This window comes from Carex rostrata, chromosome 3, assembly GCF_964058835.1.
Source record: "Carex rostrata chromosome 3, lpCarRost1.2, whole genome shotgun sequence".
NCBI classification, from domain to species: Eukaryota; Viridiplantae; Streptophyta; class Magnoliopsida; order Poales; family Cyperaceae; genus Carex; species Carex rostrata.
The window spans coordinates 10,738,167-10,756,754 of NC_135920.1; the positions used below are offsets into that span (position 1 = coordinate 10,738,167).

Genomic DNA, 18,588 nt, shown 5'->3' on the forward strand with positions numbered 1-18,588 from the left:
TGCACTAATTGTACAGTTTCACAAGATGCAGGTTTCTGATATTACATCAATAGTGCAGTTTTTAGTGCTATTTAGATCTTAAACTCCATTGCAACTACATATTTGTTCGAAGACTAATTCTAATCATTAATCGGTCCTTTATGGAAGCTATTTTAAAAAAAAAAACCAATCAAATCTCGTTTCGATGTTTATTTTTTCAAATTAAAGAAAATTCTTGCTCTGAGTACCTGTCAACATCTTATTGTGTTTAAAAAATTTCATAGATTGAAAGATTCTTATTTTTCAGTTAAAAAAGGAGGTGAAGCAAAATAAATTTTCTCTATTGCTGATTGTTTCAAAAGTTGAATAATTTGACATGGTGTAGAAAACCACAAGATATAATTTGACTTGGTGTAGAAACTAACTTGTGTATATATGGTGTTCTTCTTAATTATAGAAAAAGAAGTTAATGATCGGAAAAAAAAAATGAAAAAAAAAATTCAATACTTTGAATAAACTGTTATCAGTGCTAGAGCTATAATTATAGTACTGTGTACTTGCCAAAGAAAATCAAAGACCCTAAATTGATTTTTCATTTGAGCTATGGTGAAATGGATTTTAAACCCTTAAAGCTGACGATCCAGCTTTTTTCAGGTACCGTAGAAGATTCAGCTTACTTTACGATTTGGAATTCGGGCTAGCGCAGGAGACATTATTATTGAGCTTTGAGATTCGTAACAAGTTAAAAAGAACGGTTCAGATCCACTAATTGTAAAATATTCTCTTTTCAGGTAATGGAGAGGATGTGATTCGTGAAGTTGGAACAAGGAACAAGTATTCCATCTTTGTCAAGGTTTGAGCAATCATGTACAAATGTACAGTTATTACGACAAATTCGTCAAACTCACCGAACTTCTTTTAATTTTGCATTTGAATCCGTTCAAACTTATCATCTCACAAAAGAACAAAAAGAATGAACAAGATGGTTCAACATCTGAAAAGCCCATTTCCAATTTACCCATTCTTACAAGTCAAGACACAGCCAATTGGTCACTGTCGCCAATTGGTGTGAGTGCCTAAGGGCTTTAATCAATTTAGAAATTTGTTTCAGAAAATAGGGATAATTATTTATTTATAGAAAATATTATCAAATAAGTGAGGGAAAGAGAAAGAAAAAGAGTATCTTGATTTTTTTATGTATAAAAGGATCGGTAAAAAATTCTACTGATTAAAAAGAAAATTATTTTTTTGCTTAAAAAACTGAAGACATTGCATATTCTAAGGTACTTAAGTGTTTAAAAATATCTTTTTGTAACATATTTTCATTACTTATTATGTAACGAGTCATTATTAATCTCAAAGCGACTTACTATTACTAAATAAAGTACTGCTGGGTAAATATTGTAAAGAAATACATAAATCAGTCAGGAGAAAAAGAAATTTAGATCGATGGAACTTTTACCGGTTCAAAGTTTGAATCGCTAAAATTTCACCGATCCTTTTATGTATCAAAAAAATTAAATTACACTCTCTTATTTTATGATATTTTCTATAAATAAAAAATTCTCGAAAATGGACGCCATAGTTTGGTCGAAACTTAAAAAAAATATCCTTCTCATGATACACCGTCTGATCACGTACAACTGTACAAGAAACGACTACACTTTGAATCTACAGAGGAGCTTTTCTCCTTTTAGTGGAACGGTTCAAACTTAAAATATATACATATATAAAATAATCTTATCAGAAGAAGATTCAGCCAAGTAATTCGAGAGAGCCAGAGAGGTCACTTTCAGACAATTACGAACAGACGATGGAACCCAATAATAAGGATTGATTTAAATAAATCGTACATCATATAAAATTGACATGGACTAATGAACACCTCAAATCGTAATCAACCGAATTAAGGAGCAAACCTTGATAGTAAGTATTTAATTAACCTCTACTGTAAAAGTACAAAAACGAAACCAACACGGAGTACCCTCTTTGACCTCGGAGAAGAATAACACTCGCCATAACCCCATTTATTTATTGTACACGAGGAATGGTGAACCCATGCTCTGCTCCTGCTCTGTGGCACCTATTAAAAGAGAGACTTGAGGGGTACATGTATCCTCAGTTCTCATTACCTGGTTTAGAACAGAAGAAGCAGAGGAAAGAGAAAGAGAGCTCGACTCCGTAACAAAAAAAATAAAAAAAATACACAAGTAGATAAAAAAGAAAGAAAGAAAAGAAGGAAGAAAAACCACCAACTTTGGTTGCCCATAGGCAAAAGAACCAGCTTTACCTAAAGAAGAAAGCATCGAGTTCATACAAAGCTGAGAGCTTGATAGAGTTGAATCATGGCGGGGAGTGACGGTGGGGAGACAAGAGAGCTGTCCGCGACGCCGACTTGGGCTGTGGCGTTAATTTGTGCTGTGATGATTGTTATTTCTCTTTTGTTGGAGAAAGGTCTCCACCATATTGGCGAGGTATGTTTTGCTACCAAATTTAACTAGAAGGAAAATGACAAATCACATCATTCTCCACACATACAGAGCAATAAAACCATCTATATATAAATCTCCTTTTCAGAAAACAAGATGGAGAAGATTGTAAATTAATAAGAAAATTTCAAAAAAATATATACCTCTTCCCTAACTCTCCTCTGGTTCCTTTTAGTGTTTCTTTGTTTCTTTTCTCTGTCTATTGTGGCTTTTCCTTTTCTATTTTCTCCATTCCCGTTTTCTTTTGGGTGAAATTTGGTTTCCTGTCCGTTCACTACTCACTAGGCAGATATTCCAAGTCCAATGAGAGGTGCACAGAGGAGAGAATTCGCATCTAGAGAGATCTCGAACTTTAATTGGATCGGTCAAAAATCCGGACCGTTCAAATTTTTCTGCACGAATCTCAAAGCACAATAATACTGATCTCCTGCATTCTGAATAGGCACAAAAAGAAAATTAAATCGGTTTTAGATAAACTGAAAATTTGAAATATCTCTGAGATATGGACTCACCAAAGAGTTATTTACCATTTTAAAATATTAAAATTTCAGAGTTATCGGCACTTCTGAAAAAAAAAAAAAATCAATATTACCCGGAATGCAAACATTGTTTGCGCACTCCATGGAGTTGACACACAAACAATACCAGCATACTCTGGGTCATTTCAGAGTTTTGCGTCTTGTTTTACGGGATGCACCGGTAGCTTTATAAGGTGTGCTGGCAATTGTTTGTGTGCTATCCCTAAAATGGGGTCCGGATCCCCTAAAGTAACCAATTTTTAGGTATTGGATTGGAACTGCTCAATTCAAATCCGTCGCTCAAGATGTATGCGCTTTACTTCGGAATGAATTGTTGTGGATTCAAATCAGACGGTCTCAATCTAAAATTCAAAAATTAAGTTACTTCACTAGATCTGAATTCCCTAAAATGTGGGGACAATATCTGCATTCCCACTAACATTGATTTTTTTTTCCAAAACATTAGTAACTTTGAAATTTTAATACATTCAAATGCAGCTTACAAAAGTGTTTTCCTACTGATTTCAGCCGAAAAATATAAAAAAATGAATTTGGAAGAAACATTGCTTCCAAGTTTCCAACAATAATCAATGGCTCGTGTGATTTATAAGCTGCACAGTGTATTGTGCCTATTGGGTCCAACATTGTCACTCTCTACTATCTACATCTAAACTTGATTTATATTAATTTGCAGTGGTTCCACAAGAAGAACAAGAATGCTCTGGTCGAAGCACTTGAGAAGGTTAAAAATGGTAAGCTCCAAAACACCTTTTGTTCTATTTTCTGTGCCACCTCAACCCCCCTCCCCGCCTACAATAAATAAAAAGAACAAAAGAAATCTCTCTACTAATATTTCCTCAATTTGAGGGGTGTTAATGGTACTCTCTTACTGACATGTATCGTATTCGATATGATGGGTATGGGTAAGATTTTTTTTGTTAGCTTATCGAGTATGGATAAGGATAAAGTTTTTTTTATTAAAATAACAGTAAATATTTGGAACCCGTTACCCTTAATGGTCATTATTAAAAATAAAATTATATATATAGTTCTATTCATAATCCATGTATTTCTATTCAATGCTATTTTTTTATCCATTTACCCGACCTGTACTATATTCGATAATACGGGTAGGAGTAAGGATTTTTTTTTTTGGATGCGAGTAAGAATAATTTTTTTTTTTAATTTAACGGGTAAGGGTATAAAAATGTTTCCACCCGACTCATGTCGCATCCATTGACACCCCTCCTCAATCTGTTGCGTCCTTGTCAGTGAGCTGCTCACTTAGTTACGCAAAAAATTATATCCATAACTGTACCCTGATTTTTTTTTTTTTTTGATAAAAGGCTGTGTAAAGCCTGTTTCATTAAAGAAACTTCAAACTGGATACAAAACATAAGTTCAAAATATGATCCATGATAAGGTCAAACTACTAGTGCAGAAAATAAAAGACAGTTCTAATATAACTGCTAATAATATATTACAAGCACATGCAAACAAAAAGAAACTAAGAATTTTAGCCTACTGACTCCGGAGAGTCAGCTTCTTCCTCCAGAGGGCTATGATAAACCACTAGCTACTGTACCCTGATTATTAATGACAATTGCAGAGTTGATGATTCTTGGCTTCATATCATTGCTCCTCGTCTTCTTCCAGAATTACATTGCTGAAATATGCATTCCAGAATCAGTTGGCAACACCATGTTGCCATGCCGTCGCGGGGCAAAAGTTAGTAGACGGCTATTGTGGGCCGACACCAAGGATTTCGGCTCAAATCGTAGAAGCCTTGCTAATGACACACCGTTTAATTGCACTAATGTGAGTCTGAAATTTATTGCATTTATGATATAATCACAAAATATGTGCTAATATGGTACCACAAAGTAGATTATTAGTACCTTTCTCTTGCTTTTATTCTGGTATGATTTCATTTAGCTGTTTTAAAGTTTAGAAGAACTTCAAGTTTACCATCTCAATTGTTTTTCCCTCAAAAGGACAATTATGAAATTAGAAAAGTTTGGATGGATTTCATTTCCAATTATAAAATAAAAAAGGTTCATTCTTTATTGTAAATATTCATTCTAATTGAATGTTTGCTGCCATCAACAGGGAAAGGTACCTCTTATGTCAACAAAAAGTTTACACGAGTTGCACCTTTTCATATTTTTCTTGGCTGTTGTTCATGTTGTATATAGTGCTTCAGTAATGGCTCTCGGAAGATTAAAGGTTTGTACAATAGCCCCATATATAATCATGTTTAACTTTTATGAAAATGAACATTTATTTATAATTTTGACTTCTAAAAACTAATTCTTAATGCAGATAAGATCATGGAAAGAATGGGAAAAGGAGACTCTGTCACTTAATTATGAGTTTTCAACTGGTAGCTTACTTTCAACATAAGAATTTTAAGTGATTAGGTTGTAGCTCTAGACTTGAATGTAGTTGCTTTCTTGAAACCAAACGTTTTGCTCATTAATTGTTCTAAGGCAAACAATCACCCCCAATTAAGCAAATTAGTTTAATACACAAAAAAATCAATCCAGGAATTATCTCTCCATTAAGATAATATAATTGTATTAGCAGGTCTGCATTATTTCTAATATTATCATATATTGGTAAATATTTGTACTTGAGAAATCCAAATATCTTATACGCTATCATCCAATAAAATACTTTCACCACATTGGTGACCAGCAATTTCAAACGAACTCTTAAAAATTACAAATCAAAGCTGAATTTTATTGTATAAATATTTACAATATTTTATCTTTCAGATCCTTCAAGGTTCAGGTTCACTAATGATCATTCCTTTGTTCGTCAACATGCAAACATTTGGAGCAAATCAATCATTCTTCTTTATATTGTAAGCACTATTCTGAGTATAAATTTATTTCACGTGCTTAATTAACTCCAGTTTGGTCTTATTTGAGCAACATTTTTTGGGTGCTTTTCACTAGTGTTATAAACAAAACAAAAATTGTTCATTTATGTCCATTTCAGTGCTGCGTTATATTAATTGCAAATTGATCGGGCAACCACCAATTACAAGTTACATGCATGTGCCTATCAGGCCATCTATGTCTCAGATATGCTGTAAGATCTGGAAACGGCTACAAATAATTTTGAAATTGTACTAAATTTCACTGTCTAGATCACAACAAACGGCTCTGATTCTATGTTCAAACATTAATAAGTGCAATTGAAGCAGTAGGACTGATATGTTGGTACTAATCATAATGCCTCGACTATGCATAAGAGTTACCCTATGTCTTATATTTTCTGCTTTATTATACTTTGTTTCTTCATTTTTTTCAATAAACATACATTAAGGTTCTAGCATACACCACATGGCAAAATCCATAAAAGGAAGAAGATGTTTCATATAGGTAACAAACAAAGATGGAAAAAACCAATGTGATATTAAACCCAAAGATTGGTACATTGGGAAGTTCTACAAAAATAAGACTGGTTATATATGCCTGTTTAGTCAGTTTGCTTCTCTTTTGTTATACTTATAAAAAATTAAGTCGATATTTTTGTATACCCTACCTCATATTAATCCGCTTTATCTGATTATTTGTCCTTTATTTCTATAGGTAAGCTTCTTTAGGCAATTTATTAGGTCTGTTCGACAGACTGATTATTTAACATTGCGCCATGGCTTCATAAATGTGAGTTTCCTTCAATTCAGTATCTTTATTTTATAAATTCATGTATCTTTTTATTAACATCATTTACTTTCTTACAGGCTCATTTAAATCCTGGAATGAAATTTAATTTTCAGAAGTACATTAAACGTTCACTAGAGGATGATTTTAAAGTGGTTGTTGGAATAAGGTATGTGATATTGTTAGTTATTGTTGTTACTTTCCTCTTTTTACTGAACTTATATAGATATTAAGATTGCATTATTTTTGGTGTAATAGTCCAATTTTGTGGGGATGTGCCGTTGTCATCCTACTTCTAAATGTACGCGGTAAGCATCTCATCTATATTTTTTAGAGAACATTTATATATAGTCTTAGATATATTCTTTTGCGGTCATTTGTAGTCATAAATATATTTTTGAACTCTTTATTTGACATTATTTTTATTTTCTTCAGAGTTTCAAGAACTATTCTGGGTCACAATACTGCCACTATTTGTAAGCTCTCACTGTATTAGGAATTTTGTTTCTACATCATAGTTTTTGCCAAGATGAATGGACCATCTTGCAATAGTATTCTGGTATATCGCTAAACCCCTCATGCCAAGATATTGTGATATCGAATCCAATTCATCTTTCATTCAAATTACTTGTCTTTTTTTTTCTTGGACTTAATGTTCGAACCAGTGTATTTTTTTTATAATTAAATTGTGTGCCAATTCAGAGCGATGTGTTAAAAGCATAACTTCATGCTTCTCATTTTAGATGATTTTAGCAGTTGGAACAAAGTTGCAAGCGATAATCGCATCAATGGCCCTTGAGATACAGCAGAGGAATGCAGTTATCCAAGGAATGCCGCTTGTGAAATTAAGTAACCACCATTTCTGGTTTGGACGGCCCCACTTAGTTCTGTTCTTGATTCACTTTACATTATTTGTGGTATGAAATCATTTTTTAGATATATCGTTATATAATACTATCACTTCTCATTATACAAAACATTTTTTTTGTTAAATCCAAATGAGATCTTTTTCTTTTCTTGCAGAATGCTTTCCAACTTGCTAACTTCTTGTGGATTTGGGTAAGTACTTCATTTTGTGATGAGAGAGCTAAAAGGCTACTCTGCCATTTTCATTCTGAATTTGTTGGATATATGCACTGACTTTTTATATTGATACAGTTTTTGTTTGGATTAAGATCTTGCTTCCATGAAAACTTTGCTTATGTCGTTGCAAGAATATGTATTGGGTAAGTCCACTACTTGTATAATAATCTAAAATAGAACTTTTTCCCTTTTCTCAATGGATATAATCACGGAGACTATTTCAAAATTGTAGTTGTCTAATAAATCGGTAATGGCTGCCATGGTCCTTGGTGTGACAATACTATGTATATAGTAATGTTATATATATCATAATCAGCAATTTTATTCACTAAATTAGCTATAAATTGAGTTCATAAGTCACTTGTAATCTTCAATTGTTCAATTGAGACTCGATAAATCTTCAATTTGGTATTAGTCCAAATTTATTACGGTTACAAACTGATCAACAGCTAATTCTTCTATTGTCCTGCAATAGGGATACAGTGAAGAGTCGGGTTACAATAAATTCCACATTATAATATACAAAATCAGACAATAAAGAACAAAAAGAGTTGAATTACAACGACAACTGCCTTTCTAAATGGACCAATCCCTATCTACATGTGAGAATAGAATATATTGTTATAGGATATAATTATTTATGTTTGCGGCTTCTTATTTTTTGTTTTATTTTTTACTTTTCTAGAGTCGCTGTCCATCTCCTTTGCAGCTACATCACACTACCCCTCTATGCTCTTGTATCTCAGGTAATTAACAAGTCCTGATTCTTGAACCAGACCTTATATGTATACAGTTACTTTTCAGAAAAAACTATTTTTCTTAATTAAGTAAACCAACAATTTATGGATATCTCTTATTCAGATGGGATCACACATAAAAATGTCTATTTTTGACGAGCAAACATCCAAGGCCCTAAAAAAATGGCGTGATGCAGCAAGGAAAAGGAACAAAAAAGGAAGCTCACATTCACCATCTGTTACTCCGAGTCCAAGTCCTGGCCAGAGTCCGATGGCATCACCTGCTCGCCACCTGTACCGGTATAAAACAATGGGATACGCTGGTGAGGGTATGAGAAGGTCACATTCTGACAATGAAATCTCAGATGTTGACATTGAGATGTCAGTAACAAGATCTGAGTTGAACCGGAAAAATTCACGGCAGGAAATGCAATTGAATGTAGAAGAGAGAAGAGATGAAGATGATGGAAGAGGTAGAAGAGATGAAGATGACTTCTCATTTGTGAAACTCGGTTCAAGAAGGGGGCTAAGTAAATGAAGAGATTTTCATGGTGATTACTATTTTTGGTGGATAGTAATTGTGTAACTTAGTCATAGTTTTATTTTGTCATTCTTTGCTTTTGTAGCCCGTTATTAGGTATTGTAAATAATTTCACAAGATTTATCTTTGTCAGTATAATGTAATATTGTGATTTTTCATGCCAGTGTACAGTTATTAAATAACATGTTATTACTTGATAATATCTATTGTATGATCTGACTTTGCTCTGATAACAATTTGTTACGACTCGAGTGGTCTTGTGAGGAAAAGTACACTGTAGACCTTTTGATGGTATTTTGGAGTTTTGAAGGGTTTTGATTGGTGAAAGTGTGGTAGAAGATGTACATGGCTGGTGAACAAGTAACACTGATCTACTTGACTCCTACTCCTAAAAGATAACAACGAGAACAATATTTGATAATTTTCTGTTATATTGATTGGTTATTTGTTATGACATAGACTAGCTCTGTCCTAGACAGGCGACCTTCTTATGGTTTTTGGGATGTTTGTTTTGTGGGAGTTTATGGGAACTTTTTGTATGGACGACGAGATCTAGGTTTTGGTGAAGTTTGATGGACCGAATTTGATGATGAAAGGTGATGAATGTGTGCTACAATGGATTTGGGTTATGGGTCGAGGTGGCAGAAAAAGCTCGTGCTTGTGATTCGATCGTGACTCGCATTTGACTTGTTTGCTAACAACTCGTTCATTATCAGATCAGTTGTTAACGAGTCAGCTCGTTAGTGACTCGGTCTAGATTAAACGAGTTCAATATGTGGCCTTGCTCGTTCGCCAACTCGCGAGCTAGCTCAGCTAGGTTTGAATTTGTGTGCATTTTATGTTATCTAGCTTGGTACAGCTCAGTTTAAAAGTCCAAAAAGTTTAATAAAATTTATTTTATTCTTAAAATAAGGTCCAGCCAAATCTAATGAACCAGCTCGGTCCAAATCACAAGCTGGCTCATAACGATTATGATCTGAGATGTCAGCTTGGACCTCTAATCTCATCTCGGTCCAGCTCACTCAGTTGTTAAATGAGCTGATTTCAAGCTAAGTCCATCTCGTAAAAAGCCAGCTCGTTGCCACCTAAAATATGGGAGATGATGGTGGAATTGGACACATATTTTTGGTAATAAGTTTTAGTAATAAACGGACCATAAGTTAACTCAATTGAATTCCGAGTGTAATAAATAAAATTTTGTATTCCCAGTAATGATACAGTTACTGTACAATTGAAAGTAAATTTTACGGTACCCGTGGCATTTACTGCTATTCTAGATTGAAACGCAGTTGCCAAACCGGTCCAAAGAGAAAGCTTGTTCTCAGTTTAGTATATTTTTTTGTTTAAAAAAATATACCTTATTTATTTTATTTTTACTGGCTTATGGACAGTGGCGACTTGCTAGCCAGTAGCAGACACTTTCTCAGTAAAAGATCATTTATACTAACCTCAGTTTTTTTTTCCTTACATTAGGATGCATCATGCATCTCAAAATAGCTTGATTGAGTATTTTTTTTCCAAAGATAAACAAAGAGAATGTATGTGTACGCAACTACGCCGAATTTTATTGTGAGCAACCTTTTCTATGCAATATGTATTATGCAAAACCAATACAAAATTTTCAGTTATAAAACTTGAATAACAATCCAACTTCCTGGTCCCATAGCGGTTTACACTCCTACATGGCACTCTATTAACTCTGATAAAAAATAAAAATAAAATCTAGAAAAAAGAAGACTCTTCCACTATAAAATTACTCAGCTTTGGCACGGATGTGCCTTTGGTGAAGGAAGATCAGCACCGGAGACAAAAGCATACCAATCAAGTGACCAACAATTGCTCCATAAGTGACACCAATTGGCCATTCCTGTACATAAGATTCGAAAAAATATTTAATAGGCTGACATAAATGAATGAGATCTCATCAGACCTAGAATCCAAATTGAATAAATTTGCAAATAGAGAAAGCAGCTGCCCACCCAGGCAAAGAGTGGTTGGGATTGTCACAAGAATGAATTGCTCAGTACTACTTAAAGTTCTATTTAAAATATATCAGCAAAAATTGCAAAAGTTCATAGATATTTGGTACCTGCCATGGTCTTTCCCAGTCAAGGGGCATGGGCCATGCACCAAGCCATGCACCAAGTATTGCTCCATGGGCTGGCACTGATATCATGTAATCAACTACATTTGATAGTCTATAAAAGGAACTTATTGTTAGATCATATGAGCTTACATGACAACAACTAGATAGAGAATATCATAATATAGGAAACTTACTTAGAATAGGATAGTATGTGCTGCCAATCAAGTTTAGATGAACCAAAAACACAAGCTGCTGGCACAAACTTCAACAAAAATAGTTCTTAATTTCTTATATTTCTTTTGTTAATCGAAATTAGAAATGCCTACTGGAGAAAAAGAAACCCCAAAAAACTCCCGAGTCATAATTTAAAGCACTCAAGAAGTCAATAGTTAAGTTAAGTCAAGATTAGAAAAAAAAGTGAAGGAATTTAAAGAATGACATAAAAGATTGAAATGTTACTCACGGTGAACAATGACATGAGCATTGACCAATAAATGGTTGCCGGCCAGTACCTACAGCAAAGGAGAGATGGCAAGCAAAGAGACATCAGCAACTTAGAGAAACCATCAAACCAGTAATATATGTTGGAGTAAATAGCACAGCATTCTTTTTGTTTTTGTCCTAAAATTAAAATTGTTCCCTTTTTTTGCACGTAAACATGGCGATTTGTACTGATTTCATCCTTTCATATTCTACACTCCAATAATCTGATGAAAATCTTATGTAATTGCACGCACTGAGTCAAACATCAGAACAGTGGGAAAAGGGAGTGTAAATTGAAAGTTGTGCAAATTATGGACACTAGTCTAATCTCAGGTTTTAGATGCTCTGTCATGTAAAGCCAGAATAATACCAAGCTCTAATGTCCAAGGACCAAAATGAAAGTTCTTAAATTATACTTTGAGGATCACAATGGAAATGTGAGAGAAAATAGCTAAGCGTAATTGCCAATGATATTATTTTTCAAAAATTGTAAGTAATTCATCTCTTCAATAAGAGCTTTTGGTGGAAGGTTGGAAGCCTAAAAGAGAGACATGCCAGTAAAAATTAACTGCGGAGCAAGGTTGCTATCTTTGCATAACGACAATGGAATTTTTATGGATGCTACAAATTTAAAAACATATCTACCTCACATACCATCAGTCTTAAAAGTGCCCTTTTTTCATTTAAAAAAAAAAAATTAACTTACTTGAGACCCACAGGTGCACCCAAAACTATTGCTCCAAATGCATTAAAGAGAGCACCTGAAACAATAAAGAAAATTCATATTCGACTCATAAAAAAACCAAAAGAAAGATAATGAAGACCACAAAAGGCATTCACATCCAAACTGAAAAAAGGTTATATACCATCCACAGTCCACACCAATGCAAACCAGTCAAAATTAATATTCATAAGAAGATGAATTTATTATTTACGAGGATGAAATTTTAAAATGGAAGAAATATCAATTTACCAATTGGAAGACCTATTAAACCGCGACTGACCGACTTGATAAACTGCCAAAGAATCAGTTAAAGTATGAATGCATTTGCAGGAAAAATATACAATGCATAATTAGTAGACCACACTTTAACACAGTAACTAGTGCACTAAAGATAAAAACACACAAGGCCTTACCGTGCATCGATCATGGTCTCGACGAAGCCAACTGAACAGAACAATTACAATAGGTGCTTCACAAACCTGATTCACAGAATGCCAATAATAACACAAAATAAAAATTTAGTATGCTCCACAGAATCACAAACTTTCACTTGATTTTCACATTAATGTAATTGAACTAGCTTTTTATCTTTAGGTCAAGCATCTAATTTTCATCACCCTGTTGCAACCCATGAAGTTCATTTACCAGAAAGCCAACAATAACAACTGACCGGTTTATTTTAAGTAGGAAACTGACAGTATGAAAAGAAAGGAGAGGAGAGGAGATGGGTTAAGATTATTACCGTGAGAACGCGTAGGGTTCGAGTGGGATCAGTAATGAGGCTGGAGGAATAGAAGGACTGAGCGAGCCAATGCCCAGCCACTAAGCCGGCGGCGCAGAGAGAGTGTAACGTCAGCGCCGTCGAGGCGCCGATCTGAGCCGGGCGCATTTGCCCCAGCGAAAAGCCGATTTGAGCAAAGAAAGGTTAGGTTATTCCGAAAGAAAGCTTCGGCCTTTGAGTCCGGGACTCCGGGGAACTAACGATCAAGTCGCTGCCCGGAAATTCGCATCCTGTGATTAGGCACAGTTCAAACCCGGACCGTTCAAATCAATTATGCACGATCTCAAAGCACAATAATACTGATCCCTGTATTGCACTGAAAATAATTTAGTCCGACTTAGATAAACTGAAAATTTAGGGTAAATTTTTCATATATCCTTTTAGACTTCTCTAATTTCTTATTTACTCCTAAACACTTGAATATATCTTATTTGCTTTTTAACTCTTGAAACTCTTTCCATTTTAGCCATTATACAATAATTTTGAAGTTATATATAATTAAATCATTAACTAAAATATTAAAAGACAAAAATACCTGTTCTTATTAAAAAGTAGAAACTCTTTCTTTTTTACATCGCTCCATCAGCTACCTCTACCTCCACATCCAGTTTTTAATTTGTAGTGAATTACCTCATCCAATCATGCACCTCTCCACCAATCAGCAACCCTACCACCTAGATACTCGTCTCACCTCAAGTCTCAGAAAAATCTGATGTCGTGCTTCAATTTTTTAGACAAGCCGGTGTCACCGAAGAAAATAAATCTGCTGCGATCCAAAAATCCTGCAATCCCTACGAGCCAAAATGTTTATTCCTTGTTGGGTTCGGCTGAAAATTAAGTTGGGCTTAGGCCCTTGTATAAAAATAAAAGTAAATAAAGTTTTGGGCTTTTATTTCTGATAGGCTTAAATTGAATTTATTAATAAATTCAGAAAAGGCTTGGGCCTTTAGTATTGGGCTTGCCAGATTGAAAATAAAAAGGAATAAAATTATGGTATTTGAACTTTCCAAAAGGCGTAATTGTCGGATAAAACCCGGCTTTATAAATTTAGGTTTTAATAAAACCATAACTAAAACATCCCAATACATTTAAAATAAAATAACAGTTTCATAATGAGTTTCTAAATTTAAAACATTTTTTCTAAACATTTTCGAACTTGCACAAAAATTCGTTGATAATTAATAAAGGACAATTAATTAGCAACGAAAAATATTTATTTTTGACTTAGATTCGAAATGACTAATTAAATGTAGAATTAGACTAGTTATAAAATAACGAACTGGCCGACTTAGAACTAATTATAAAAAAACACGTAAAATAGGTAGACATTTATTTTCTAAAATTTTGTTAAATCAATTTAGGTATCTAAATTATAATATAACTAGAGGGTTCAAATGCACCCAAAGTTTTGTGCACCCAAATACACCCTATCATTTTTGTTCTTTTTGAAAGTCCTAATAGTCAATCCAAACCATTAGATGCGATCTATATATTAAGATGTGCTTGGAGACCAAATTTTATCTTTTTTGGAATTTCTTTTACTATTTATTAAGCCACTTTGAAAAATCGCTGATCCAATATTCCAGAAAATGTAAAATCAGCTATTTTCAAAGTGGCTTAATAAATAGTAAAAAAATTCCAAAAAATGTAAAATTTGGTCTCCAAGCACATCTTAATATATAGATCGCATCTAACGGTTCGGATTGACTATTTGGACTTTCAAAAGGGAGAAAAATGATTTGAAAAATAGGGTGCATTTGGGTGCACAAAAATTTGGGTGCATTTGAACCCTCCTCATATAACTAAAAGCATATTATAATACTTATTAGTTTAGTAATAATTACATAATTTATGCATTTTTATAAGAATAATAATATTAGAAAATTTTAATAATAAATTCACTTTCAAAACTGCAATTCGATCAGTTAGAATAATTATAGTTAAGTTGGAATAAATCAAATAGCTAAGTAACTATGATATATTAATAGGTAAAATACGTTTAAAATTACCGTAACTAACAAATAATTATTTTTGTGAATATTTCGATATTAGAATTTTTACAAGCAATATATCTTCAGATTAAATTATTAAAAATATAAATTATTTTAGAATTAAAATTAGTATAATTGAAATCAAAGTGAATGATCAATATCTGACGAACTTATAAATTAAGATTAATGCTAAGCTCGATGTCATGAAAGTAAATAATTAATATCTGACTAACCGATTCAGTGAGACTGACTGAATAGGTAATCTTTATAAACCCGAAATAATCGAGAACTTAACTTACGCATTAACTGGGGTGAGGATTAGAATAATTTAGCGCACATTTTAATTAGTTCAAATTACGTAATTTCAGATCAGCAGATTCTGTACTAGTCGATCATTGGACTGATCCGACTGACCCACAGTTCGGAGCATACACAGAACCCGCTGATTTTGCTGAGGGTTAGCCACAGAGACTCTAGCCCTACAGGTGTGGGATATCTGAATTATTCTTTTTGTGAGCATACTCTTACCAGTCGATTCATCTAACCTGACATCCGCACTTTATTTTTAAGTAGATGCATTAAAACTGTAGAGCATGTTTATCCTTTCTGCACTGTAGGTAGAATTGCATAACCCCTGAAAAATTTGAATTTATGGTATTATATATATATAGAGAGAGAGAGAGAGAGAGGTGGGCTACGGTGAGTTGCGAAGTAAAACGCGTTTCTACTTCACGCTGTATTTTTATTTTGAAAGTCCAAACGACCGATCCGAACCGTTAGATGTTTAATCCATATTGAAATGTGCTTGGAGACCAAATTTTACATTTTTTGGAATTTGTTTACTATTTATTAAGCATTTTTGAAAATTGCTGTTTTGCTGTGAACAGTAAAAAACAGTAAAATTTTCTGGACCATCAGATCAGCGACTTTCAAAATTGCTTAATAAATAGTAAAAAAATTCCAAAAAATGTAAAATTTGGTCTCCAAGCACATTTCAATATGAAGAACAAGATGAACGGTTCGGATCGACGTTTTGAACTTAAAAATCGTAAAATATGAGCGTAAAGTAAAATAGTCGCTTTACTTCGCAACTCACCATAGCCCATCTATATATATATATATATAGAGTGGCTAAGCTCAAATCGTTTGTTCCTGGGCTCAGGAACAAACGATTCAGTTCTCTTATTTTCGAAGTTCAAACGGCCAATCCAAACCGTTAGATGTTTAATCTATATTAAAATGTGCTTGGAGACAAAATTTCATATTTTTTGGAATTTTTTTACTATTTATTAAGAGGGTTTGAAAGTCGCTGTTTTTTTATGGTGCAGAATTTTAATAAAAACAGCAACTTTCAAACCCTCTTAATAAATAGTAAAAAAATTCCAAAAAATATGAAATTTTGTCTCCAAGCACATTTTAATATAGATTAAACATCTAACGGTTTGGATCGGCCGTTTGAACTTCGAAAATTGGAGAACCCAGTCGTTTGTTCCTGAGCCCAGGAACAAACGATTTGAGCTTAGCCATTCTATATATATATATATTATTAGAATATTAGGTTATTAGCTTGTCTCCTTCTCGTGGAAGACAATATATTATTATATTACGTGCATACGCATGCATTGGTGAGAGTTGAGTAGGGCCGAGTGACTTTGTTCCGTCTTGGTGTCACTTGGCATGGGACGGCCCGACAACCACTGAGCCGAGCATCACTTGATTCTCGGATGGTCTTAGGGTCATATTATATGTATAAACTTTGATTATATATTTTTTTATTCATTTTACCATTACGTGCGGGCTGGACTCGAGCCCTGAGGCATGAACGATTCGGGATTTATTCCTTCCCTACATTAGGAGCTACTTTGCCTAGAATGGGATTCCAAGGCCGACAGGTCTTGGGTAGAATCTTGTGCAGGATTCCAAGACCAGCGAGTCTTGGGTAGATTCTTGTACGGGGTTCCAAGACCAGTCTTGAGTAGAATCCATGTGTGTGATTCTATTGGTCTGGTCGGACGGTAGAGTTCTCTCCTGCTCATGAGGGAAGATATTAACTATTTTACGACTTGCATGGTATGATTTCTCCCATTTTATATGTTTGGGTGATGAATCGTTAGGCGAGATGACACACCGAATTAGATATAACCATAGGCTAGTGTGCTATTATCTTGTGGGCAATGCTCGATGTCACTTAGGCAACATGTATCATTGTGCCACTGATCACAGTCCTTGGATTATATTTATTGGATCTTTTGATCCTATTGGCACGACACGAGGTGATTTACTTAATCCGTGTTATTATTATTGTTATTATATTTGGGGAACACAGTGCTAAGAAAACTGGATTCCGACTTGATTTCTATCCAATATTGTATTTTGACTTTGGGTTTATTTTTGCATGCTGGCATAATAGACTGCATCATGGCATAAATTAAAAGTATTGTAAATTCTATTAGATATTGATATGGGTTTACACTTGTGCATATTTTAAATTATATTCATAACTGAAAGCGATTTATAAATAAAAGTGCTTTGACCGTAGAGGATCTCTGAGGGGATAATTCTAGGTCACATATTGGGTGATTAGTCGCTCACCCACAAGTTGTTTCGTAGGTTTTAGGTACAGCATCTGGCAATCCGCAGCATGAGTTGTCAGGAGCTGTCCCCGATAGCCACGCCGCTTGACTTAGCTAGGGTTAGGCTTTGATTAGGTTTACGAGTCCCGTATTTCTTGTATTATATATACAAGCTCGATAGATCATCTATCTCCTTTCATTAGATGATGTTATTTTGGATCCGAGACGGATCATATTGTATGATATGTATGTTTATTTGTTTGCTATGTGATTGATACTTGATACTTTATATTATTATGCTTCCGTTGTTGTTCGATTTATTATTTTATTTATTTTAGCCTTGCGTGCTTAATAAGTAATTAAGCACGAGGCGAGGTTGATCATACTCTAATCTAGGATTCCTAGTTTGGGGTGTAACAATATGCGTTTTAGCCTTCTATGAGGAGAGGATTCTTTATTGTTTCTCCTTTCTGACAAAATATTATAGAAAATGTAGGTGAAGGTTGCCACCATAAAAGAGGAAGCTAGGAGCAATTATTGTTGTGCAGAGAGAAGATGATGATGTGGAGAAAGGAAAAAAAAGTAAGAATTAAAAAAAGGTATAATTGAAAACACAAATTCTAATATAATTAAATTATAAATAATTAACTGTATGACTAAATAAAAAATTATAAATAGGGTTAAGGAGTATAATAGATATAATAAAGAGTGTAGGGGTACATTGAAAACCAAAGAAGTTTTTGAGAGTAAATAGAAAATTAACCCAAAAATTTAAGATATCTCAGAAGATACGGGCCATCCAATATAAATTTGGTCCAATTTTAAATAAACTGAAAATTAGTTGTTCGGAAGAGGATAGATTCTGAGCAAATGTTTTTAAATGTAATTTTGTTGTTGCATGCGAAAGTTTTTTTGTATACCGCATATACAGT

The 18,588-nt window shown here is 33.8% G+C and overlaps 2 protein-coding genes and 3 long non-coding RNA genes across 8 annotated transcripts; 3 read left to right on the top strand and 2 right to left on the bottom strand.

The window, feature by feature from the left end:
* Positions 1–1,795: 1,795 nt before the first annotated feature.
* Positions 1,796–2,741, bottom strand: LOC144551444 (uncharacterized). Its single transcript, XR_013510824.1, has 2 exons — positions 2,612–2,741; positions 1,796–2,476 (listed from the first exon to the last, which is right to left on the bottom strand). It is a non-coding gene; the product is annotated as an uncharacterized LOC144551444 (long non-coding RNA).
* On the top strand, positions 2,017–9,248 carry LOC144551435 (MLO-like protein 9). Of its 2 annotated transcripts, XM_078299391.1 has the most exons (15): positions 2,017–2,453; positions 3,681–3,738; positions 4,596–4,804; positions 5,096–5,212; positions 5,309–5,369; positions 5,764–5,852; positions 6,586–6,660; positions 6,738–6,826; positions 6,916–6,965; positions 7,093–7,133; positions 7,401–7,574; positions 7,681–7,716; positions 7,816–7,883; positions 8,426–8,486; positions 8,602–9,248. In XM_078299391.1, the coding sequence occupies exons 1-15, from the start codon at positions 2,325–2,327 to the stop codon at positions 9,013–9,015; spliced, it is 1,671 nt and encodes a 556-aa protein (XP_078155517.1). In that variant the 5' UTR covers positions 2,017–2,324; the 3' UTR covers positions 9,016–9,248. The 2 variants fall into 2 exon arrangements, with proteins under 2 accessions (XP_078155517.1, XP_078155518.1); XM_078299392.1 differs by lacking the exon at positions 5,096–5,212 and having other exon boundaries at positions 2,021–2,453.
* On the top strand, positions 2,658–2,977 carry LOC144551445 (uncharacterized). Its single transcript, XR_013510825.1, has 2 exons — positions 2,658–2,778; positions 2,811–2,977. It is a non-coding gene; the product is annotated as an uncharacterized LOC144551445 (long non-coding RNA).
* Positions 9,249–10,561: 1,313 nt separating the features above from the next.
* On the bottom strand, positions 10,562–13,804 carry LOC144551442 (uncharacterized). Of its 3 annotated transcripts, none has more exons than XM_078299402.1 (9): positions 13,628–13,804; positions 13,054–13,322; positions 12,725–12,790; positions 12,561–12,603; positions 12,294–12,348; positions 11,568–11,616; positions 11,299–11,366; positions 11,108–11,216; positions 10,562–10,885 (listed from the first exon to the last, which is right to left on the bottom strand). In XM_078299402.1, the coding sequence occupies exons 2-9, from the start codon at positions 13,198–13,200 to the stop codon at positions 10,772–10,774; spliced, it is 651 nt and encodes a 216-aa protein (XP_078155528.1). In that variant the 5' UTR covers positions 13,201–13,322; positions 13,628–13,804; the 3' UTR covers positions 10,562–10,771. The 3 variants fall into 3 exon arrangements, with proteins under 3 accessions (XP_078155528.1, XP_078155527.1, XP_078155525.1); XM_078299401.1 differs by having other exon boundaries at positions 13,054–13,398; XM_078299399.1 differs by having other exon boundaries at positions 13,054–13,408.
* Positions 13,805–15,471: 1,667 nt separating this feature from the next.
* Positions 15,472–17,950, top strand: LOC144551163 (uncharacterized). The gene is made up of 2 exons (XR_013510770.1): positions 15,472–15,568; positions 17,701–17,950. It is a non-coding gene; the product is annotated as an uncharacterized LOC144551163 (long non-coding RNA).
* Positions 17,951–18,588: the final 638 nt, after the last annotated feature.